This window comes from Nesoenas mayeri (genome assembly GCF_963082525.1).
Source record: "Nesoenas mayeri genome assembly, chromosome: 10".
Classification (NCBI taxonomy): Eukaryota; Metazoa; Chordata; class Aves; order Columbiformes; family Columbidae; genus Nesoenas; species Nesoenas mayeri.
Window position 1 is genome coordinate 10,728,602 of NC_137560.1, and position 25,955 is coordinate 10,754,556.

The following is a 25,955-nucleotide window of genomic DNA, read 5'->3' on the forward strand; positions in this document are numbered from 1 at the left end:
ACTAGTGGAATAAACTGGCAAGATTTGCACCAAAGGTTTAGGATAGATGCAATTAAAAGCCTCTTAGACTATAGGCGTAGTTGATTTCTACATTAGCTAGCTAGACAGGCCTTCAACCCTGTCGCTGGAGACATTTAAAAAACACAGATATCTGTCACAAATAGCCTAGATGTGTTTTATCTAGTCTTGGAAAAGGTAGATGGGCCTGTCAATCTGTGTTGGTTGCCTTAAAATAATTTCTAAGAATTATTTAAAAATACTTCAGTAGATTCAAAATATTTTTTCTGTTCTAAACTTATGTTACTCAAATGGTTTTGACTCTGATTTCCTCTGATGGCAAAACTGCACGGCAGAAAGTTAGGGTGGACCCTTGAATGAATTCAGCTGAATGATTTCTCTGTGAGGATGTGTAAACATGCAACTTTATATTATCCTCTGTACTGAAGGGCAGCACTGTGACGGAAGCTGCATCTGCAGTCATGATACTTGCAAAATGGAACACTTGTGTGTGGATTTGGGAATAAGAAGCTTCAGAAATGTTTGTAGCAGGCATGTATGCCAACAGGATAACGGGAGTGTCTCTTCATGTGTGCTTGTGTGCTCATTTCAGTGCTTGTATTAGAAACAGGGCAGCATTTATTCTTCAGCATTATTTCAGGTCTCTTCTTTATTCCCTCCTAAGTAATTTAAAAATGAAATGTCAGGGTTAACAAGGTATCACCTATTTTTTTAAATCAAAGAATGTATTTCATTTTTAATTCTTCCAGGACAGATTGGAAGGGGGAAATATGTATTTGGAAATATTTTTAACACATGTTCAAGTTCTCAATGTCAGTGTATAGGCTGGCCCATTCTAAAACTGATTGTGAATTCTATTTCTGGATACATACCAGCTATTTTAAGTTCTTAAAATATAGTCAGTCATTTGTAGATACTTAGTATTTTTCTTTGCAGAAAGCTCACTCATGTTGGCTGCTGACTGTAACTGCACCATAACTGATACGTTGTACTTTATTACATCAGAAGCTGGTAATGGAGAATATAATCTGTTAAAGTGCATCAAGATTTCTGTATCTCAAACACTCAACCTCAAGTAGTGGCTTCAGAATATACACACACAAAATATAAATAAACTTACAAGCTTCTAAATAAAGTCTAAATATATATTCCAAGGCGTATATATTTACATTTTACAAAACAGCGTGAAAAAGAAGGAAAATAAAGCAGTAATTACTATAAAATCAATCCTATTTAGATTCCAGGCTTTTTAACAGAAGTGAGGGCTTTATTTGCGAGAAACTGAAGACAAAAGTAACTCAAGCCAAGGAACTATCAAATGGCTCTTTTTCCTCAGGAGTCCCATGCTGTCTGACTGGGGCCAAATGTTCTTTGTGGTATTTCGCAGTAATTGCAGCATAAGCACAACCATAAACAGCAGCTGCCAACATCATTAGACACACAATTCCACAGACAACTCCAGTTATGACTACAGTGGCAATTGCATGACGCAAGCTAACAGGCCTTGGCTTTGGTTTGGGTTCGCAGTTCGGCCGGCTGCTGTCCCCGTGCTCATGGTGATGATGAGCGTGCTTCGGAGAACTTCTGTGCTCAAAGCTGTGGTGGTGAACACTGGCCAGGTGGACGTGGGCTGTTGTAAGAGGACATGCCCCAAAGAGCTCATAGGGAACTTTGAGGAGGTCCCTTCCTTTCCGAATCCCTGGTGCTGAGCAGATAATGCCATCACTTATTCCTCCTGAAAAACAAAACAAACCAAACAAACAAACAAAAAACCACAAAAAAATCCCACCAAACAGATTTATGGACTTAAAATTCGGTGGCTTCTGAATTATCTTCATATAAATTTAACAGAGAACTGAAGTGTATCATCAGACTTGACTCTATACTTTTAAAAATTTATAACTATACCTTTAAGACCTTTTTCCAGTTAGATCAATGCAAGAAGCAATTCATCAGGAATTAAGTTATCTATGCTTTTATGGAAGAAAAAGTGAAAAACAACAGTGGCTTAAAAGTAAAAATAAGGCATAGACGAAAACAAAGAGGTACTATTAACAGAAAATTAATTCGATTCAAATTCATACTATTACTTCTTTTTATAAAGAGAAATGGAAACAATATACTGTAAGTAAAGATTTCCCACTTGATTGAAATATGCCATGAAATACTCATTATTCTGACATGTTATGCTAACTGTAAAGATGCAAAGACAAAGTTCAGAAAGTTGTATGTATACATGAGCAATGTTTTGAGACAAGGTTCATGGTAAGAAAATATACAGAGATCTAAAGGAGCTAAGATTAATCAGTCTGTTACCTTGCTCATATGGTAAATTTAATGATTGCTTAGAGCCAGTTTCTGCTCCCTCCCCAAGGATGTTTTTAGTATAACAGGAAATGAAGTAGGAAGCCTCAGCCTTGGTAAATCACACAGTTGTTCCTCAGTGCATAGAGGAACACACAGCGAGTGTAGCCTTCAGGTTTCTAATTAGTCCCTACACCATGGTTTTAGGGGTGTAGTCTGTCGAGTCAACAAGGCCAAAACCAATGTTTACATATTTTAAAAAAATAACTAATCAAATCAGCTGAATTTTCTTCCTCTTCTCTGTCCAAAATAATCCGCCTTTCAGCTAAAGCCAAGCATAGAAATTTTCATCCTGGAAAGACTTTATCTGAGAAAGCAGTGAATACAAATGGACCCAAACTGACATCTGGAGACTACTCCACAAATATTGATGGCATTCCAAGCCAGATATGAGCACAGCAGCCTGTCTCTTTGTCTTTAACAGCCAACCCCAAAGCATGATTCCAGACGCCTTCAATGCCTTAGCTTGGATGCGGATGTAGCGACAACTCCAGATCCTGCAATTGTGATCCTTTCATGGTTTTAAGTAAAATATGTGTGCTTGGAATAGAAGAGTGGAGTCCCACCTGAACTGAAGAATTCTTTATAATTATTTATGAATATGCACCAAATGTCAATTGCCTGAGTTGGATTCAGCTAAAAATGCTGAAGTCTTTTACAGTTATATTGGACAAAACAGTCAACACTTTAAAATTCAGACAAAATTCCATCTCTAGCCATGTTTTGTTATGACTTGCAAGAAATATCTGTAGGGCCACAGTACTGTTTTATCTTAAGTATACAAGTAATGGGAAATATTAATGTGCAATGTAACTAATTTTTCTTTATGTGATTCACACAGGTAATTTCAGTGAACATAAACAGAGAAGAGAACATAGTATTTGGGCTTCCTTTAAAACTTGTTGCTAAAATGAATGTGTAAGTTTCATATAACTTAATTTAGGTAATCTGTGCAATGTTTGGGAAAATGAAAGGGCATTGCTGAATATCTAATCAACATGGGGTTTTGAAATAAACTACAATACTTATGCTGCTGGCAAAGAAATTATTATAATCTGATATGTTTATCTTGGATCATTACATTCTTCTCCACAGAGAAGTCAGAAACCCTGCTGAAATTTGTTGTGGGGAATGGTTCCAGCATAATATGGCTAAAGCCCTGGAATAATGTAATATTTTACCAATTCAAAATATCAAGATTTTAACTATGAAGCCTTTTTTCTTTTCTAAAAGGTTGCTTCTTGCAATGGCTTTACCTCACTCAGAAACTATTCCTGTACTAATTGTGCCCCTGCATAGTCAGTACAGTTTTCCAGCTGGCCTGTAGAGTTCCAATGCCTGATAATGGCATTCCATTCCATCACAGGCAACATGGACCATCTTCACATACACTGTGTTGCAACATACTGTGGGTCATTTCTGTATACAGACAGATGATCAGCAGTTTGATCACATGCAAGCATCCAAACGTGATTTAGAGAAAAGTGAATTGCCCTGCTGTTCTGAATTCTCAGAGTCTGACCATGCCTCCTGGGAGAAATATATTAATTTCTTTAATACTTAATTCCTTTAGAGTTAAATCATATTATCTTTTCTACAGCATAACTGATGAATATATTTAAAAGCAAATGTGACCAAAATATGAGGCTACTTTTACTTATAAAATTCAGTTTCCTGCATTTGATGGCATTACACTTTTCTGTCAGGAAATTATCAGTGAATTTAGTACCTCTTCTGGATAACAACAAATTAGGAAGCAATACTAGACAAGAATAAACTTTTTCAAAGTGTGATATACATTTTTAGGTGAAGTATTCTTACAATATTAAAGAGCTACTACCAGATAATTTCTAGAGGAATTAGAATCCTGAGTTCTCTCAAGTTAAATTCATATTGATATCTGTCTTGATGTTTACCCTCATGCATCAGGTTAAAAGCTTTTAAACAGTAGGTTAGTTTCTAGCAAAAATGTATTGGTAGAATTAAAGGAAGTTTATATGTACAAGTATATTTGTTATATATAGATGTGGATATATATACATACGCATGCAACACATGTACATTTCCAGAATCTTTCTGCACATACTATATGACCATGTGTGTTTACTTTCTTTCTCTTTGTGCAAATATAAAGTTCCTCTGTGATTCTAGTTTGCCACCTGTATTTATGAACGCATCTGTTTTCTGACCTATGCATAAGAATACATTATAGTGTGCTTATTTGAGGAGATGATCTAAGGTGTGTGGTAAATTGTTAAGCTGTAATAGTGAAGATGAGGCAGATGCTGTTTAAGTGTTCTCGTGTGCATTGTATGTAATGAGAAGAATTCCTTACCTCTGTACAAAAAGCTCTCCAGCCACAGTTTCAGGCCAAAGACATTACAATTACATTGCCAGGGATTATCTTTGAAAAGGACCACTTTCAAGTTTGGAAGTGACTCCAGCAGAACTCTTTCCATTTTCTGAAGTTTGTTATGCTTCACAGACAGCAATGTTATATTCCCTGTGCTGTTTCCAAAAGTCTCAGGCAAACGTATAATGCTGTTGGATGACAAGTCCAGTTCTTTTAGGTGTGGGAGGAAACTGAAAGTCTTGTTTTCTATATAATGAATCAAATTTCTGGTTAGGTTTAGAACCTGTAGATACCGTAATTTTTGGAAAGCACCCGGTGCCAAACTTGAGAGAGAATTATTAGACAAGTCTAAGATTTTGAGCAATGGTGTTCCAGTGAATGCATTTTGGTTGATTCTCCAAATACGGTTATTCTGCAACTGTAGTATCTGAATTTCAGGAGGTAAACGGGAAGGAATTTCAGTAAAGCCTCTGTTCTTGCAGTCTGCAGTCTTCGAAGCTGTATGGCATAGGCATTTATCAGGACATCCATGAGCTGCATATATTAACAAGGTGACACTCAAAACCAAAAGGCTGTTACCTGTATCACAAGTGAAAATAGATTTTAAATTAGTTTAGAATGTTAGTCTTTTGACAATATACAGATCATTAACGTGGCTAAAGGATATACAGCTTCTTAATAGGCATTAACATAGATAGCATAAAGAGATTCCATTTATTTTACAATGCATCAGTAAATCACAGATAATATTGAAGTACTCTTATCATGCAGAATTAAGTTAGTGCTTCCATGGTCTTAAAATGAAGTACTTCCCATGGTTTTATCTTAAGTACAAATGGTTTTTAGGAGGATTTGCTATCAGCAAAGCAGTGATGTTTTTGAAGGGAATGTGACAGATTTCCTAAAAATATTAAATTGGAATGTTTCTCATTCTGTGGTTGTAAACATCTTTGAGGAATCTTGTGTCAGAAGAATTGCAAGTACAACTTTTCTTTTACTGTGTTTTTACTAATTGTACTACCTAAAAAGAATGAAGTTAATATGCCATCAAAAGAAAAACAAGCCTCGAAGATATTGGTATATAAACTGTTAACAGCACTTTTTCAGCAATCCAGATTCTGTAAGTTTGTTCTTTAAAATATCGATGTTTATACTTATTGCTTTAACTCCCTTATCTGAATGCCAACTGTACTTCCCATAGATACAGGTTTCTACACAATCAGCAAACATTTGTCAAGAAGCTGTTAAAAAGAAAAATGAGTTGACGGGAGTACTTAGTAATTTTTAATATTTATAATTATCTTCTATTCCCTGATGTTCAGGTCAGTTTTAACTGAAAAAGAAAAACAAAACAAAAAAACCAAACAAACAAAAAAAACCCACACAAAAACAAAATAAAACAAAAAAAAAAAAAGAAAGCCAAAAAAACCCCACCAACAACAACAAAAAATCTCAACCGGTTTTTACCATTCATCTTTTGCTAATGATCTTACTTTGAAAACAAGGTGTCACTTAAAGCTCTGCATGCACTGCATGTAATAAAAAAAAAACAGTCCAAAAAAACCCCAAAACCAGATCATGTTGAATAATTAGATTTCCTTTGACGAAAGACAGTCAGAATGATAAATCCTTTTGTAACATTGTTTTTCAGATGCCTCAAATGATTTTTACTATTTCAAAATGAAAAACATTTTAGTTACTGATCGAAACTTTTGGAAATGAAAGGACATACTGCATATTGGCTTAAAAGATCAAACATTACTTAATAATGGGGAATACTATATAAAAGGAATAACAGTCCTATAACATTGAATATGAAAAATGTATAAATGAAGGTTTTATTTTGACACTACAGTTTGTCACAAACTACTCATTAATTTTCACTTGAAAATGAAATTGTATTTATATTAAATTTATACATAAACTTTTGCAAACTGAAATCTATGTTGTAGAATTCACTTGAAAGAATTGAGCATTCTTGTAAGCAAGGTAAGCAATATTTTCATTTCCTTACATTGTTCTGCAACAGTTGGCTTCAGAAACTGAGACACAGCTTCCAATGTGGAGTTAAAATAAATTATGCTTGGAAAGGAAATGCTTAGAGAACAGAAAAAAGAAAATTGTTATTAATAGGAATGCTTAAATATCTCACCTTTCATTGTGTGTTGTTTGTTCTTCACCTTGTAGAAGATTCAGTCCAGTTTTCTGATGTAGAACAGTGACAGTTTGTTCTGATTTCCACTTCAAATCTGTAATTTGCTCATCCAGTTTTCTTCCTGTGTTTTCTGGTGGTTTTGGTTTTGTTTGTTTGGTTTTAGATGGTATCTGTTGCTTGTGTAGAAGTGCAACTATTTCCAGTGAGTTATTCCATCAGCCTTTGATTTTTTACTTTATCACAATCTTCCCCTCCACCTCCCTCATCCATTTAGGACTCTCAGAGACTTATTCTGCCTCTTAATCAGTCGACAGGCCATGCAGAGTGTCTGTCAACTCTAACTGGACAGCTGTAACATACAAATAATGACCCATTTTGATTTATTTAATCTGCCTCAAATGCAAGGCACAAAAATAAAGCTGCCTTTTAAAATCCAGTATAGTTTCTGAATTCTAGTGGATTATTAGCTATGCTGTGTCAATTTTTGCAAGACCAGATGACTCTGAACATGAATTGTGATTGTCCTGGGCTGTGATGGGAAGCAGTGGAGTGTATAATATCACTACGAATAGGCTGTGGGTTGATGACATGGTTTTGACAGTGCACTTGTTTGCTCTTCTAAGCTAATCCATCTGACATCCATTAGTTGCACTGACAGGATTTTCTTCCATGGGAACACAGGACTGGTGGCTCCTTCCATAAAAATGGCATACATATTTGTGTGGTCACCAAGAGTACTGAACAGATTTATTTATTTTCAAAGATACTGGAAAGAAATGGCAGACAATATTAAAATTGTACTTTATGTGTTTGTATGGTGCCTTGACTTCTCTCTTTGTTACTGCTTCAGTATAACTCATTCATGCTGTACCATGTACAACAATAAAAGGATTAATGACTTGTGACTATGAAGGAACTCAAAGATGTTTAAAGGAATGAGTATAAAATACAATTAAGGCCATAGGATCACTCCATCTGATAGCTGTCCTATGAAGAGGGAAGCAGTGCAATCAAAAGCTATCAGACCTATTCTTATATATATCATAGCTTTCCAGTTCAAATTCTGCTTTTAGGTGCTTTTGAAAAGATCACACAAAGCTCAGTTTCTAGGCCAAAATGTATATGCTATATGCAATGCTATGGAAGCAGTCATAGAAAAGTGAGTTAATCAGGTCAAACCTGCTGTTGAAAGCGGGGTCTTACAAGAAGTTACCCAGGGTCCTGTCAAGTTGAGACTTGAATATTTCCAGCAAGGGAGATTCCATCACTTCTCTGGGCAACCTACTCCAGTGTGTTACTGTTCTTAGCATCACTGATTTTGTCTTACATCCAGACAGAGTTTTCCTTGAAGCAACTTGTGTCCCTCACCTCTTGTCCTGTCACCATGCATCCTTGTGAGGAAAGTAACCCCATCTTCTCCATAGCTACCTTCTAGTTACTGAAAGTCCGTGTTTTGATCTCTGCCACCCTCATGCGCTAAGAGAGAACTGTAACTGTTATTGTTGTATGCTTTGCTGAATTGTTTCTGACACCGGTCGAGATACCCAAAGGAATAGTGAATGTTGCTGAGCAGTGAAGGAGAATGCAGAACAACTGACGTTCTGTAAAGTAAACATGACTGGTAATCTTGAGGATTCTAGGATTATTGCTATGAATGGCAGACCATACTGTTGTTGACACTTTTGATGAATGACACATCATCCTGATACAGGATGAAAGTCTGCAACGTGTTGTAGAGGAATACTGTAGATGTAGATTACCTGGTACTATAGTCATACTAAGTAACTCAGTTTTACAATGGTAAAGGGAGATAAGCTTAAAGATCTACTGTCATGTACTTTAAATATCAGGTTAAAACAAAAGCTTCTCTAACCTTTGTTGTACAATACATTTATTTGCTATGTCCTTTCCCAACTCATGTATGTGCACACGTATACAAACACATAAACAGATCTATCTTAAATAATACCAGTGAATCATTTTAATGAAGACAGAACTAAATGTAAAAAGGGCTACTATAAAATATGATCATCCTTAGAAGTTGTAGCCTTGCTAGCTGCAGATACTCTGCTTTTTTGAAGAACAAATTTACCTTAGGTACTTGTTGCTTGAGATGACATCCCTCTGTCCTTTCAAGAACTCATCACTTGTATGATAGCCCTATTCATGACTTTTGATCATACTGCAGGAAGTACTAGCTATTATGTTATTGTTTTCTGGCATGATACTTTTAAATTCTCTTTGTTGTCTAAAATTTTATTTTAACTGATGAATTCAAAGGGTTTATTTTTAAGTTGTTTTTCCTTCTTAACTAATGTTTGCTGACCAGGTGGGCTTTCAAGCTCCCACAGCAGTTAGTGTCATCTAACGAAGGGCTTAAAGAATGTTTCTTAACTGCCTCTCTAATTTTAGGTAAGTCTTTGCTACTATAATTGTATTATTTTCAGCACGCACCATATTAAAGAGCTGTTCATAGAACCAGGTCACTGAAAGTCAAGCACTGTGGGAGGTTCAGTTCCAACAATAATGCAAATGTTCTTTTATGTGCTCTGAATTGTGGTATAAGAAGCTATTACTTTTAAAAAATCTTCATGCAGAGTACAGATTTGGAAACATATGATTAAATGTGTTGATTTGCTGTTCATGTAGATGTGGCTATTTTTTCCTTAGATTGAGAACTCTGAATGCACATAATTTGTAAACAGAAGTTTCTCCAACCTGTAATCCATGTCCTATTCCCATTTATCAGTAATAATACTTTGGTTATGACACAGAAGTCTGATGTGGTGAAAATTATAGTTGTGACACAGGTAGAGATTTGCCAGAAACAGAATAACCATGAAATCTACTCTACTTCTGGCCTTTTGAACAACCAGCAGGATTCCTTTCAGTTGTCTGATGTGGTGCAGCAACTGTGTTATTGTGACTGCTTAATTTAACTTGTGCCTTGTAACAAGATACGTTTCCCATTGCAAATAGCAAGGCAGCCCAATGCACTAATACCCTGTCCCTGTTGGCTGGTGGTGCAGTTCAGTGTTTGCTTTGCCAGCAAACGCTTTGTTGCATCAGTTATTACCATTAGCTTTAAAGGCCTAGCATGTGTAAGAATCATCTCTTTTACAGAACATTATGTTAATTAAATTCTAGCAGACAGGAAACAATTTAAATATTTCAAATATTTAGAGGCTACAGCATTCAGATTCCTCTTCACTGTATATAAAATCCAGGCAGACATAGTTATATAAAAAAAATGATCCTAAGACCACAGCAGACAATTCCTATACATTCTCTTTATTAGATTTATTTGCCTTATGCTTTTGAAGCATGGGAAGGTATTAAAACTGCAACACTTACAGGGAAATAGGATGCTCTTTCTCCTTACTAACCTGTGTCTCCAGATTGGTAAAACAGCTAAACTCCTGCTGAAGACCCCAAATGCAACTCCGGGCAATGCAGGCGCTCTCATTTTGGTTCAGGACAAAAAGTAATTCACATTTTTTAGTGAAATTGTCCATACCTCTGTTGTTACAGTACTGCATCATGGAGAAAGATCTTGTCCTTTCCCAGCTATGAGTCAGAATGCAGTGCAAATAAGGATGACAGGATATAAGAAACCCTTGAATCCTTCATGTTCTTCTTTCTACAAAGTCCATCCTTGTACTCTAAAAGCTCAGAACCCTCTCAACTTTGGCCTGACAGGGTACTATGTTTTCAAATGTTGATAAAAATTAGAGGAAGGCCCTGGATCTTACTTCTGCCTACCTTTCACGAGAGAAATGTAAGCCAGTGCATTAAACTAAATTCTCTATACCTTAGATCTCTACCTTAAAAAGCTGGCCATATTTTTCATAAGAGGTCAGAGCATGGATTTCTTCAGACATCTTATTCCTTAAGTATAGAGTAAGGGGAGAGCAGTACCAGCTAGAGATTAATAACATTGAATCTTTGTTATCACAAAACATATGGAGACACCATGATATCTAAAAAGTCGTTTGGGTCTGTCCTTGGCAGTTGTTATGACTTGTTTGGTGATATCCCTTTAAGGTGAGAAACAATATTTTGTAACACTAGAAATGATGAAAAGGGTAGAAGTTGTGATGTTGTATTTTTGATCTCTGACCTCAAGGGAGAGAGCTCAGTTTTATTCTTCTCAGTGGCTTGTTTTGCCTTACTTAGATACATCTGGTACTTGTTTATACAATACATAATTAATCTATGAAACACATTGTTGAAAGTTATCCTTAGGCCAAAAGATTTGTAGGATTCATATATAATCTGGAGCCATAGTTACTTCATGGGGCAAAAAATAATTTAGAAAGGGTATAAACTTTCACTCTTAAGGCCTTTAATCAACCACTAATGACACAAGTTATGGAGAAAAACCTTTTCCTTTAAGCTGGGGTTTTTTCCATAATTATTATTTATGGGAATTTTTACACCTCCCTCTGACACCTCTGGAAGAGGCCAGTGTGTGAGATGTAATAGTGGACTAGATGAACTGGAATACGCTGCATTACAGGTGGAAAGTTACACTGGAGGAAGGGGTAGATGAGGGGGATGTAGAGCCTGCTAGTTACAGCCGGCTGCATACTGGTGAGGTGTGTGCTGGAGGCTCAGGTGGCACCATTGGGGCTGCCTGGCTAAGCACCTTCTCACTTTAGGTCACAAATCTATTAATTCCCAGACCACTGTTTGGTTCAGTCCTTTGTCTGCAGTTTTTTTCATTGTTTTGCTCCACTAAAGTGATACAAGACTTTCAAAACAGTAGGTAGGTCAGCCAGAAATTTGTTGTTGCATCATAGCTCTAACATAATGTAGTTAGGAGTTGGTTTGGCTTCTACTTCTTTTCCCATAACTAAATGAACAGACATATATGAAGCTGAGATGGGTTTACTTGCAAAATGCTCAAGCACTAACCTTACAGTATGCTTCAGTAGGTAGAAAATTTATTAGAAAGAATGCAAGACCTTCAGAATGAGGAGAAGCACAGTGACTAGAGTTGCTGGGCTTCTGTACCTTAACTGCAAGTTGGATGAAGTTGCAGCAAGGGGCAGATTATGTGTCAGCATAATAGTTAAGTAAAATTCAGTGTTAAATTTGGAAATTCCTGTGTTCACAGGCTCAAAAGGGCTCTTTTTGCACTGGTATCTGCACAGTAATCACTTGAACACTAGAACTTGCAGAAGGCAGGGGTGACGTTTCTTACCGTAAAATGTCAAATAACTAAACTTCTGTAATTCTTCCAACACTTTGGAAATAGCCATGGATTTTTTCTTATTAATTTAAGCAAGGTACTAAATAGCCTGACATTAAAATTATGCAGCTGATAAACATTAAATATGTAATTTTTGCGGATTTAAATGTCAGCATATACTTAAGTATTCTATTGGACATGGACTGATGTGCTTAGTACCTTTGTATTCAAGCTTTGATGGAGTATTTCCCTTTGATGGAGTTTCTTTATAAGAGAAAAGGTTTAAGCCCATAACTCCTGAAGGAATCTTAATTGTCTTGCAGCAGGTGAAGCATGATGTGCCCATCTACCAACAACATTATAGTGTGCATGATACCAGACTATAACCCTCTTCAATACTGGTGTGTAGCAGTTGTGTAGCTAGCAGGCTCCTGAACATGACAGAAGAATAGAAACTGGAATATCACTGTTCATTGCTGATGGGACCATTTCACAAGTGGAGTAAGGATATTGTAAACATTTTCCATATGACTCCAGTGAACAAGAATGAGCCTGATACCTACACTTGCTGAGGAAGTTCTGCATTTCAATAGCAGATTAGTTTTACAAGGCAGTACACAGTTTACTGCTTTTCTTGTTTCTTTATTATCTCTGTATTTCTGTGTCATCTCCACCACCTTAATTCCTACAGCAGCAGACACCAACAGTCCTCTGTATATGACAACATCCTAGAGGTCACGTGGCATGCTGTTATCCCTTCATTTTTCCCCTCTCCTATTTTTAAACTGTAAGCAGGTTTTAAAGACCAAGTGTATTTTTAAAATACCCTTTACTCCACAGAATGTTTTAAATGAAGTAACAGAGTAAGGCAGGTATATAGATAAACTTCTCGTCACTCAAGTTTAGTTAGTTGTGCTGTTTTCAGACATGATAAATTCTTGGGAAACTTAGCTGGTATAAAGGATAATGATGTTTCTGTTCAGGATTTGTAAAATAGGCCACTGAGAGGTCTTTTATCTTTAAAAGAAAAAAAAAAGAAAAAAACCCTTTCAGAGGGCATTTTATTAATGATAATTACAATACTGGAAAATCTGGTATAGATTAGCTAAGAACAGTAACAGTGTATCCAAATGGAACTGGTTGGATAATTAAATTCCTTTAATAGGTACTGAAATTTAAACCTCTTGATCCCTCTGACGTAAGCATAACTCTTAAAAGTCACGGAACTTGATTCTCAAAGTGTGATGTGGGAGCAAAATATTGGGATGATGAGTAAGGTTTTCAGATACCCTGGGAGGAAATTTATACAGGAGTAAAACAAAAGTCATTTAAATAAAGAATTAAAAACAAGCAAAAAACCAAACCAACCAACAAAAAAACCCCAACAACAACAAGAAAAAGCGCCATATCAAACACTGACCCCAAAGTTATAGCTATGGAATATAAAAAGAAGTTTTATTTAAAGCCCCGTTTATATAGGTCTGTAGTTTATACCCGCAGTAATGAAGCAACTTGACTGGGATAACCTAATGGCAACTAAAGGACACTAAAGATTGAAATCTTTAAGGAACATCGTGTTTCCACTACACTCTTTTTTACCTGTTCATTATTATCGTGTCTTTTTTGACTATATGTTCTGTATGTCTGGTTTTGTTTACTATTAATATTTTTCATGCTGAGAATCACAAAAGGTCCTAATTCTATGATTTCTTTTCTTATTAATAATTAATAAATAATTATTTTTTTAAATTATGATTGCAATTTACAGAGTATCTGCAGTGTATAATATTTGCCTTGACTTAGTAAAAAGGAAAATTGCTTACTGCCATTCAATACATCGTATCAATTGCCTGACATGCTGTTTGCTAAGTAAGAAGGAAAATGTTTTAAGATTGGCATAAATGGTGAAGTCATGCTACTCATAGTACTGATCCATGCCTAGTTTTTATTTGTACTAACCAAAGTTATCTGCAAGCTTTTAACTGTGATTTCTATCTTACTGTCCCCTAAGATGCTTGAAGGATGAACTTTCTGGGTCAAGCACATGCATTAGTTGAGAGGATAACAAATTTATAACAGCAGTTGGAATGCCTGTGGGCAAGTATGAAGAAAAAATACTGTACAAAAATAGATTTTTGCCCTAAAGTTCAGGCAACATTTAAATTTTGACTACATCTTTTTGTCTTCAATGTTTATATCTGACTTTTGCTTCATCATCACTGAATGATGCTAAAGTATACAGGTAATACATATTATCATATGACAGAATCCCTTTTTATCCAAAGGCATTTCTGTTTTAGTAGTATTTAATTTAAGGCATGATCTCAGAAGTTCCCAACATAGTTGAGCTTCCTCTATTCACATAGCTGTAGCTGTTTTCATCAAAATGGATATATTTTGAACTTCTTTATTTGCTTTAATTCGCTTCTGCTGTATGTTATTTTGGAACATAATGGCAGGGCTGACCTTGGCTACTCATGTTTTGCCTGAGAATTTTAATAGATTTTCCTTTTCAGAATGACAGTATTTGCTCAGTGTCCATTTTCTCTGCATTTCTGTGTTTCAGCAGAGTTAGAATAGATGAGTTCAAAGAACAGTACTACTGGCTTCTCTGTTTCTTAAAGTACTCATTGAGAGAAGTAGGCTAACTTCTTTTAGAAGATGAAGTTATGCATCATATGCCTAGTTTGGTGAAACTAATCATTTCCATACCTGTGTTTTTTAGTGTCAGTAAGATCTTAAATAGGTTTTCCTTAGCTACTGCTGCAAATTTCCTTTCTATAAATGCTTTAGGAAGAAGAAAGAGGAGAGAGCTCGTTCTGTAATTTGTAGTTTGTGATGATTTGGAGATGTCATTTTCCAAACATAGGCACTTAAGTGAATATTTGTATTTCATGCAACTGAAAGGAGCTGTAATACAGGCTTTTCTGTGGAAACTAAAGACTGTCTACTATATGCCATCAGCTGGTCATATCTTTACATGTTGCATTAACTTTGGAGTTAAGGGATACCTATTTTAGAAGATCAGTCCTGCAGACTTTCTTAAATTGAAAATGTGAAAACAGTTTTGAGAAAGAAGTAGGCACCAGCCTATCTGAAGGAGCTGCATAATGCTCAATTCTCTGTAAGAATTCATCTGAACAGAACTTGGCTGAAATCAGTCATGCAGAACACCATTTCAGTTGCATCATAATATAGCACAGATTTACACTCCAGTAGTCAAAAACCTGTTTATCTCCAATTCTCTTCATTGTGGGTTCACAGTACTTCTGCAAGACATGTCTTGCAGCTATAAGTATTCCTAAATAAGTCTTTCATTGAATTCAGCAGAGATATGACAAAGTATAATTTGTACCTTTTCATCAACATAGCATTTGAACTGCGAGTATGGTACAACCCTTCTGTTTTTCTGAATAAGAATAATATTAAATGGTGAACAAAACTGATTGCTCAAAGGTATAAATCCTTTCGGACCTTTTTTGGACAGATGATGACACCTGTCAGACCTAGGTTTCTAGTGTTCTTGTGAGGCTAAATGTAAAGAAAAAAACAAATGAACAAAAACTGGTAACAAAAAAACTTTCTGAAAGAGGGTAGTCATTTCATTTTTATTGGTATTCGTATTGGTATCTCTAAGATTGTTTATTAGAGTAAATTAGGATGAAAAAATAGTTGTGGTGGATAAAAATGAGTCTTTTAATCTAAATGCTACTTCTCCACTGAAGGTAAGAGACAAGAGACAAGACTCAAGTAGGCAATGTTAGCCTTTAGAAGGAGGACAGAATTTATGAGTGGACTTCCTTTATTTCTACCAGTGTTGTGAGCAAAGGTGTAAAATTGGAACTTAAAAAAAAAAGTATTTGTTGTGTTGTCTCTTTTTTTCAGACTTTGATCTTTAAGACTTTCAAGCTTTTCTCTGGAACCATGATTAGGAAACCACCCTCTTTTATTTGTGATCACCTTCTATTAGAGTTAGTATACACTCACCATGTGATTTTATGTAGTATACTATTTGGGAGATAAAAAAGATTGCTACAGGCTATTTTTGTTATCTGTAGTTGTAGTTTAAAAATTGATGAGAATGTGCCTTGAAAAGATTCTTGTTTTCTAACTTATTATAAAGCAGTAGGTCCAGTATTTTTTGGGAGAGTGGCATTCGCTTCTGGATAAAAGGTTTACTATTTTGTCTTACAGTTTTAAAGGTCACCCAAGCTTGCTTCATGCAAGTTGGCATGCCTGCTTCTGGATTGCACCTTAATCTATTATGTATGATTGTAAGAAAACTGTTATTGCTTTTAATAGTAATATTTAAACAACTTTTCACAGAATGTGAAATATCTTGCCTTCCATTGCACAAATGGGGAAATGGAGCACAGAAAAGTAAGGTGATTTGCTCATGGTCACACAACATGTAAACAGCAGAGCAAGCAATGGACACTAGGCCTTCCAGTTCCAGTTCAGTGCTTTAGCCACTGGACCACCCTGTCTTCACAGACAGATATTCTCTTATGGAAGTTGCACAGGAATCCAGATGCTGTGGGATGATGTCCTTGTATATAAAGATCGTAAAACAATGTTGTCATTTAATAGAAGAGATTATTTTATAGATATAAGCCCAGTTAACACATTTTAAGTAATGGCAATGCTGATGTTTCTTGGTTTTCAGAGATTAAGATGGGCTGAAAAATTGAGAGTTTCCCATGTTAAAAGTACTGCTGTAAATGTTTCTTCTGGTAATGTAATTAGGAAATAATGGCTACAGCTAATGTAATTTAAACAAAACATGTTGTCCTCTGCAAACTTGTTAAACAGACACAGCCTTGTCTAAAAAGAAAATGCGAGCATATAGTGTTTCCGTGGAAACTCAGTTAAAATGCTGATTTGTGGATATGATCGTAATCAGTACCACAATCTAATCAAACTGAATTAAGTGAAAAAGAGTCTTAGTTATGAAGTCAGCATAGTATAGAAGTATCTCTACACATGCAGAAGTCATATTCTTCCATACTTATACATGCATTCTAACTGCACATAAAAACACAAATTTGTGCAGGACCCTTTTATTTTTCCTTCTGTGGTCCATTGTACCATTTTTTAATACAAAAATCAATATCAGAACTTAAAATACATCTCTGATGTGTGTATTTGATTTTCTTTTCTTTTTTTTTTTTTAATGAAAGGGAGAAGAGGGTACCTTAGGCTAGGCTGTATCATCTCTGTACTCTTAAAAGAGTGGAGAAGATAGTCTTTGTTTCCCTTATAGACATGCAGATAGGATTTATTAATTTCTAGTTCAGGATATTCCAAGAATGCAAAGCTGACAGCTTTACCTAATACTGGCTCTTATTTTTGTTGAGGAAATAGGCAGCAGTGTTCCTTTCTACACAGAGGTTCAATAAAAATGCATTTTTGATCCAAAAATGAAAAAAAGCAGACAAAGTTGCTTTTGCAACTGATAGTGTTCATGGAAAAGTATAATGTCTGTATCTTTTGCTATTACATAATGCAGGTGAATTTCAAATCCACCAGTGCTAGTTTCTTTGTATTTACAACTGCAGAATACTATGGAACTGTTCATGTCTATTTCAAACACATAAATATGTGTGCATTGAGTCTTTTGGTCACATGCTTCTTTTTATTTTTTTTTCTTTTCTTTTTTCTGTTTGTACCATTTATAGATTACCATGTGGTTTATACAGCATAAAACATGATTAAATAAAGTCATGATCTTAGAAAAATAAAAACATGAAAATTATTCTGGAACGTTGCAGTACATATTTGGCTTCTAAAATATCCAATAGGTGTGGTGTTGAAAGGCTGGAGAGTTGCAGAGAGTTGCATTTATGCTGAGGTATTTCTGATGTATTATTTGACTTCAAATAACATTACTCATATTTTTTCGTAATTCATAGTAATTTGCTTATCATGGTATAGGACAGTTTGTAGAGAAAGTCACTGCTATTATTACAACTCAGTCAATAAGAGATCCAAGATTTATTTCTAAATGATGTGACTTGGTAAAATGTTGATGTTTTCTCACTTGGTGTCTTAAGGCTGGTTTGACTAATGAGATTTCCTATATTCACAGACCTGGTGTGCATGCACATACCCACAATGATAACTGGATAGAGGAACAGTTGGTAGTCAGTGTGTTCTGGAGGTGGGAAGAGTTGAATTCTTTAAGTCTCTCCCCTCTGTGCTAAGATTCTGCTATGACCTGATTTGGATTTGGGAGGTGTAAACTTCTTTGGAAATAAGAATAATAGAAGCTTTGCCCATTTCTGAAATCAGCCTTTCCTACAATGCTGAAATATGTAGATATGGGCTTTTTTTGTCAACATGATTAGGTAGTAGCCAGGAACAAGTCTGAAAAAAGGAAAATACTATCAAAACTCAAATGTGCTGTATTTAAAAGTTGAAGCAGAAAGCCTGACATCTCCTAAGAGAATCAGGTCACAGTCTCCAAGAGTTCAGATAAGTACCCTAATTTCTGGATATTTGTCTGAACTTTGTGGTTCTTAGGATTCATTAATTGCAAAGTTGAAACCACAGCATTTGACTGAGATGTGAAAGGTATAGTGGCTAAGCTAGACTAGGACCTCAACTGTAAGAAGTAAAACTTTTTTTGAGAGCTTGACAAGATTTATAAATGTGATGACAAACATATACTGTTCTTATTTTTCATTTCAGTCATGGTATGTGCTTGAATATTGCCAAAAAATGAGCAAGAAAACCCTATAAAACCAAAAAATGGTTAGGGAGTTATTAAAATACTATCCCTGCTTCATTATTTTAGTGTTACTATAGTCAGATTTCAGTCTTCATATGCTTCCTGTACCATCAGAATTCAGAAATATTTGTCAGACTAGTTGCCATGCAGGGGAATGCTGGAAGAATGCTCAAGGTTCATAGGAACTCTCTTTAAAATTTTTACCACCAGCACAGTTTTCCTTATTTTGTGACTTACCTTCTGCATGCTACTGAAGCATTCCTGAGTCTAATAAAAACACTACTCGACCCACTTTTTCTTTGCTTTGCTTTTTTTCTTGCTTTTTTTTTGGTAATGGAATGAACCAGGAGTCAGTAGGTGTCAGGTATTTTCTAAAAGTCATGGAGAGGATACACCAGACACCAGACAAGGCTTCACCATGCCCCACCTCACCCCCTTCAAATCATGCAGCTTGAACCACTATTTTGTACTATCAATGTACTCCTTGTATTTCTCAGGAACAAGGTAAATATCTTTCCAGCAAAGTGCACTTAGTGTAATTTTGCATGCCAAGTGGTTACCTCCCTCCCAGTTTATAGGAGGCTGGTTTTGTTTTTAAATTACAAATGGATTCCCAAGTAGCTCCCTTGAGCTGTGCTTCTGGTACACCAAGTTTATCACGGGGTAAATGAGTAGATTTTTGTGAGAGCCCTTTGTTGGTGTGTTGGCAGCACATCAGCTACTATCTTGCAGAATTTGAAATACAGCATAACTGTCTGAATGATAATCTACAGATAACCTGTTTCCCTCCAAGTTCCTCAGTGAAGCCTCCTGAAAAGACTTTCAGTCAACAGCATCTATGTTTTTTTATGTTTTCACTCAATTTATATCCTTTTTCTGTTTCCTCCCGTTCCTACTGCTACTTCATTAGTCCTTGACAAGGAAGATATGTGTCAGGGAGTCAAAGGGAGTCTGGTTTATGATGATGTTCACAGAATGCCCTCTGCAGTTCAGTTTGTCAGGGGTTGGCTGCAAACCAAGCTCGTCAGCTTTCCCTAGTGGTTTGAGTTTGGATGAACTTTGGCCTCCCAGCAATCATCATCCTGCTCCCCTTTCAGCTTGGCCTCACATCAGGCTCCCAACATCTCCTCCCTTTCTGCTTCAGCTTCAGTCTAAGAGCACCTAAATATACAATAGAAACATGGTGGGGTTAGACAAGGTTTCATGTTGGAGAAGCTACAAGAAAAGTTGTAAAGAACATTAGAAATATTCACCAAATAAAATAATAAAATATATTAAAACAACAGAAGAAAAACCCAAACCACCACATTGCAGAGGACAGTTTGTGAATAATAATATCTTATCCAATTGCATAACTGATATTTTATTACTGGGGTAGGAGCTATGCTTCATTATAAGAAAAACAGAAGAAGATGCACAACTACTCAGTAGTTTGGTACAGCTTTTTGTCAATTTTATTCTTTTATCACAGGCTACTTATAACAGTTCATTATGAAGATGGCTGGTGTCACCACTAGGTATTGAGATTTCTCAAGACTCCCAATTATAAGCTCATGTTTTCAGTAAATTAAAAAATAGCCAGACTTAAACTGTTAGGATGAAATTTTTGGGGGTTGGATGTCTGAATCAGGTTCAGACATTCCGGATAATAAAACCAATGTTTTTTCATGTTAAAATACAATTCTTATGATCTTCTGTTTGAAGAGAACAACTGAAGAAAACGCACTGGAGTGAGAAGAGTAAGTTATGGGTAGAATGGAAAAGATCACTGAGATCAAGAAGGAAACTGAATGAAGTGTGAAGTTTGGAAGGTTAGAACTGAATTTTACTGTGCAAGTAAACTGAAACTGGGATTAGTAGCAGTTTGGGAAGTGCACACTTCATGAATGCTTGTTCATATTTTTTATGTATCCTGCATGAGATGAAAGAATGGCTATCACTGGGAATATATCTGTGTTAGATGATACTAGAGAATAACTATATTACTGTAAGAGTGTGGGTGTTGGAATACTTCTAATTTATTAGATAAGACTTCTTGGAATTGAGGAGGGAAAAAGTCTGTATATTTTCTTTTTTATTGCAGTATGTAATGTATCTGTAATAAGTATTTTTAAAGGCATCATCTGTGGTGGTGGAAGTCTTTCATTTATCTGTACTAGAGGTACTTTTTGGTAGCTACGGTGTTTATTTCTCAGTATTATACATTGGGGTGTAACGTTCAGCATCTCATTCTCTAGCTAAGCTAAAAACTGAAGATAGATTTTTGAACCGAAACAGATTTTAGAGTATAAACAAAAAGAAGTGCAATCAAGTTTTTAAAAGTAGTTAAAGGTATTCTGGAATATTTCACATTTGGTTATTATATATTTTAAAAGATAGTAATAGGTAATATGAGTAGGCAGAAAGAAGAGAATCTTAAGGAGTCTAAGCTTAATACACAAAGGTAGTATAGATTAAAAAAATAATCCTTCTTCAAATCTGTCTCCAAGATTCTTATTTTGAAGCCAAGTTAAACCTCATTTAAGATAATTCCATCAGAAATAGGAGGCTCAAATATCCTTCAAATGTTGAATGTTTTCTATGCATGAGAATCTTAGTCTGCACTGTATTTTGTGGGAAAAGAGAATAGAGACGTTAAGATGTTTTTCTAATGTTGCTTATCTAGTGCTTTTTAGAAGTGTAACATTCTATAGATATTTCACAGAATAGAAATCCTTTTAGCTTTTACTGTTTTTTCCTTAATTATATATTTGGAATCCTTCTTCTAGGTTTATAAGGAGATTCAGCTCCTCTCCTGCCTGAAATATAATAAATAAGTCTAATCTATTTTCCTCTCTTATTTTAAGTAGGAGATGATTCTTTTTACTTAGAGCCCAAGAGCTCTTGTAATCCTCTGCACAGAAGTAATTTGTTGAGGAAGGTTTTTCTTTTCTTTCTCTCCATTTGCTTATCCATGGAGATCTTGAAATGAGCACAAACAATCCTAATCTCTTCTGAGTAGTTGTTTTCCTTCGTGTTTGCCTTGATGCTAAAGAGCCCTGAGCTCTGTAGCAGTTGAGTAATTTCCAATACTTCTGTCCTCAAAGCATCTCACTAAAAAAGTGAAGTATTACTCTCAGCCATGGAATCAATGTGTAAGTAAAGTGCTTATTTAACAAAAATTATCACTGAGCCAAGAATTTAACTTTGTAATTCTCAAGCATCTGTTGTTTCATAGGATATGCACTACACAATAGCAGCCACTTTATTAAACAAAGGAAATAAATCCCAGGGAGTTAATAATCATTCTCCGTAGGCAGCATTAAAGATATTTCTTGGAATCACCTAAGTAAATTTGATAATATGATTGAAACAAGAAATTGGATTTGCAATTTTTATTTGAAATTATATATTTTGTGTTACATGGAAAAAGAGCCTTTATACCCCTCTGTCAGCTCACATTAGTTAATCTCCTATGTATCTCTAGGTCCAGCCCACCCTCCCTAGTGACATTATGAAGGAAACGCAGCAGTGAAGACAAAACCTTTTCTCCTCATCCTTACTAATTTTTTCCTGGCTGAAGAAAAATAGCTTGTATCCCTTGGCCATTTTGATTGAACCAAGCCTACAAATGTTGAAGCATAATTTTAAAAGTATTTTCCATATAGAGATCAATTATAGTGTTTGTTGCATTTCTTTTTTTTTTTTTTTTTTTAATTTAAAATGTGGGTGTTATCTGGATACCTTGCTGAACAATATTTAGAAAAAATTTTAGCGCTATTACATCCAGGAGGCTAAACAAGGAATTGGTGACACGGGAGATATGATTCTGAAGTTTTTCCTTTTCCTACACATGTAGCCAGTTTGTAAAAAAAAAAAAAAAAAAAAAAAAAATAGATTTACATTTAAAGTAGCTTTGAGCACAGTCATTTCGTTCTGAAGTTCTGAAATGCTGAAGGACTAGGGATTGCTCAGAAGAACGTATTGGTTCTAAAACCTTTTAAAGTGCATTTGAATAGTTTTTAAGGCTTCAAATGACCCAACCGAAAAATATCCTGCACATTACAATGTTCTTGAAAAGCTCAGGAAATGAAAGTCTGCAAAAATGCTTTAGTATCACCTCAGAAGTTGAAAAGAATAATATTTTTCCATACACTAATGCTGTTAATTCTTCTGAATATAGAGCCATTCAAATAATTATTAGCAGAATTGTAGGAAACATTCATAATTGCCATTTATTACATATACGTTACATAGGATATAGAATATTTAGAAGTTACTCATTCAGTGACAGGGACATTCCTATATGGAACTGTGCAAGGAACAAAATGTAAAGAAACTAAACTGGTGAGATTAAATCTCATGTTAAGATATAACTCTTTGAAGAAAATGTCTATTGCTGCTTTCAGCATACCATGGTTATAGGAGCTGTGTTTTGTCCTCCTGTCCTGCAACATAGGTACAAATCACAGAATCATTTAGGTTGGAAAAGACCCTTAAGATCATCGAGTCCAACCATCATGTAGCACTTCATTACTGAATAACAAATGAAAGAATTACAAAACTCTAATTGAGGAAATATTTCACAAAGGAAATATAATAGGTAATCTCTTGTGTGCTATGCTTAAAATGTTGCCACTATGACATTGTCTTATCTTGACTGGAGTATACTAAGTTTAAGATACATTTCTGTTGTACCTCAGAAGTTAGTGATACAGCTCTTCTGAAAGTTAGGTAGAGAAATAAACTGATTTTTAATAAGTAAGACAGTAACTAAATTAATAATTCTGGATTCATGGGAATCTGCTCTAGTGGGAGTAAGCCCACTGTTTCTTACTTTTATTTCCCCTCACAGTCTGTCGAAGAAAGCATCAAAATTCTTAGAGCTAATACCATGAAAACAGAACTGCAGCTGCCTGCCTCCTCTCATCTTCATGAAGTGCATCTTCATTAGTCCTATTTCAATTCTCTTTATATTACAGCATTCCATTGTACAACTCATTAAAACATGCACATGGGATCTTTTACAGATGAGCTTTGTCATAATTATCTTGTTAATGTTTAAGAATCTCTTTCATGTGGTAAGGACTTTATACCAGACATGAGAAAACCTTCAGTAAATATTCTTTTTTTTTTTTTTTTTTTGTTTAAGGAAGATTCTGGGCTGTGTTTAGCACTTTTCTATAAAACGTTTACACTTAAATATTAGATCATTTAGATTGGGAAGGACCTCCTGAGGTCATCTAGTCCAACATCCTGCTCAAATTTGTAGATGCACATAACTTCATTATGGCACAACAATAGTTTTAATTCTTACTTACTGTTTATTACACTTTTGTTAATAGTTTGCAAGAACAAAAATGATGCTTAATCAAAAGTTACTTTGACAGGTGCTTTAAACAGGCCAGCCATGGCATATCAAATCATCTCTAAATTATGGAGACTTATCACTGAAGTGTGGACAGCAGGATGACCATGAGCCAGCACAGTGCCCTTGTGGCCAGGAAGGCCAATGGCATCCTGGGGTGTATTAGAAGGGGTCGAGAGAGGTTCTCCTTCCCCTCTACTCTGCCCTGGTGAGACCACACCTGGAATGTTGTGTCCAGTTCTGGGCACCTCAGTTCCAGAAGGACAGGGAACTGCTGGAGAGAGTCCAGCGCAGCGCAACAAAGATGATCAAGGGAGTGGAGCCTCTCCCTTGTGAGGAAAGGCTGAGGGAGCTGGGACTCTTTAGCCTGGAGGAGACTGAGGGGTGACCTCATTAATATTTATAAATATGTAAAGGGTGAGTGTCATGAGGATGAAGCCAGGCTCTTCTCGGTGACAACCAGTGATAGGACAAGGGGTAATGGGTTCAAACTGGAACACAAGAGGTTCCACTGAAGTTTGAGAAGGAACGTCTTCTCAGTGAGGCTAGCAGAACACTGGAACAAGCTGCCCAGGGGGGTTATGGAGTCTCCTACTCTGGAGACATTCAAAACCTGCCTGGACTCCTTCCTGTGTAACCTTATCTGGGTGTTCCTGCTCCAGCAGGGGGGTTGGACTAGATGATCTTTTGAGGTCCCTTCCAATCCCTAACATTCTGTGATTCTGTAATGGAATTTATTGTATTTTAATATAATTGATATGGCTCTGTACCAGTATTTTGTAGTTTAGATTTACTAAGGTAGTGAAAAATACTGAGGTAATGAAAAATATATAATTTAAACCAGGGATATCTTGATGAATCATTCTAAAAAACAATTACAATTTATTATAATTATTGTCCTTTATTAAAAAAAAAATTGAAAACAAGTCACAGTTTTCAGATACTTTCATTTGACATAATTGCACATAATGCTCTTAATTTCAGTTTTTTAAAGTTTTTGATGTTTGAAATAGGCTTCTTGCATTCCACTGATAATTCATGGATGATACACGGATCAAATAACAAATGATGACTTGAAATGTTAACCAACGTTTTAACATAGTTTCAGCACATCTTCATGTAGTTGTGAGCAGTTTGTGCTTCTCTTATGTTAGTTATGGAGATATATGTTATTTGAATAGTGTTTGCCTTGTGTATTCTTCACCTTATATTAGCAATATTTTCATGTTTAACGAAGCTGTAAATTATCTAAAATGTGACTGTGTGATGTCTTCAAGTTAATTACTTGTGTTTTTTTATTTTTTGGGCTTACTTTCCATTTTTATTTTAGGTCTCTTTTTCTTCTGATTAAAATTCCTTTGAAATATTATTTAAAATTAACACAGTGTTTTTGTTTGTGTGTTTTGCAGCTGTAGGTATCCAGATGAAACTTGAATTTTTCCAGAGGAAATTTTGGACTGCAAGCAGACAGGTACATTTTAAATTGAAATTTTATTTGTCATAGAATCCACAAGAGCTTTCCAACTGTTCATGTGATTATATGCATATTTTCTAACATTCAGTAAGTGAAGTATCATATAGATTAATTAACAAATCTAGATTACAGAATCTTGCTTGGCATTTATGGTCTTCAATAAACTGTACCTAAAATGTTCAAGATATAGAGTTTGTGGTCATTGAAGAAGATAATCATGTACTTTCTAAGGATTAGGAGATGCCATCCCTAATTTGGGAATAGATTGGATCTGTACTGTTTCAGAGACTAACCCTTAAAATGCAGGTCCTAACCCTCCT

At 35.4% G+C, this 25,955-nt stretch overlaps 2 protein-coding genes across 2 annotated transcripts in view; one reads left to right on the plus strand and one right to left on the minus strand.

Moving 5' to 3' along the window:
* Positions 1-25,955, plus strand: part of CACNA2D3 (calcium voltage-gated channel auxiliary subunit alpha2delta 3) — a gene marked incomplete at its 5' end in the record, with an annotated part of 422,930 nt that overhangs the window by 355,147 nt on the left and 41,828 nt on the right. Inside the window, one exon of the mRNA XM_080350552.1 lies at positions 25,571-25,632. Within this exon, the coding sequence (XP_080206678.1) occupies positions 25,571-25,632 (62 nt within the window). The remainder of the gene's footprint in view (positions 1-25,570; positions 25,633-25,955) is intronic.
* Positions 1,317-6,894, minus strand: LRTM1 (leucine rich repeats and transmembrane domains 1; the record flags this gene model as incomplete). Its single annotated transcript, XM_080350562.1, has 3 exons — positions 1,317-1,753; positions 4,718-5,314; positions 6,888-6,894. The coding sequence occupies 3 exons, from the start codon at positions 6,892-6,894 to the stop codon at positions 1,317-1,319; spliced, it is 1,041 nt and encodes a 346-aa protein (XP_080206688.1).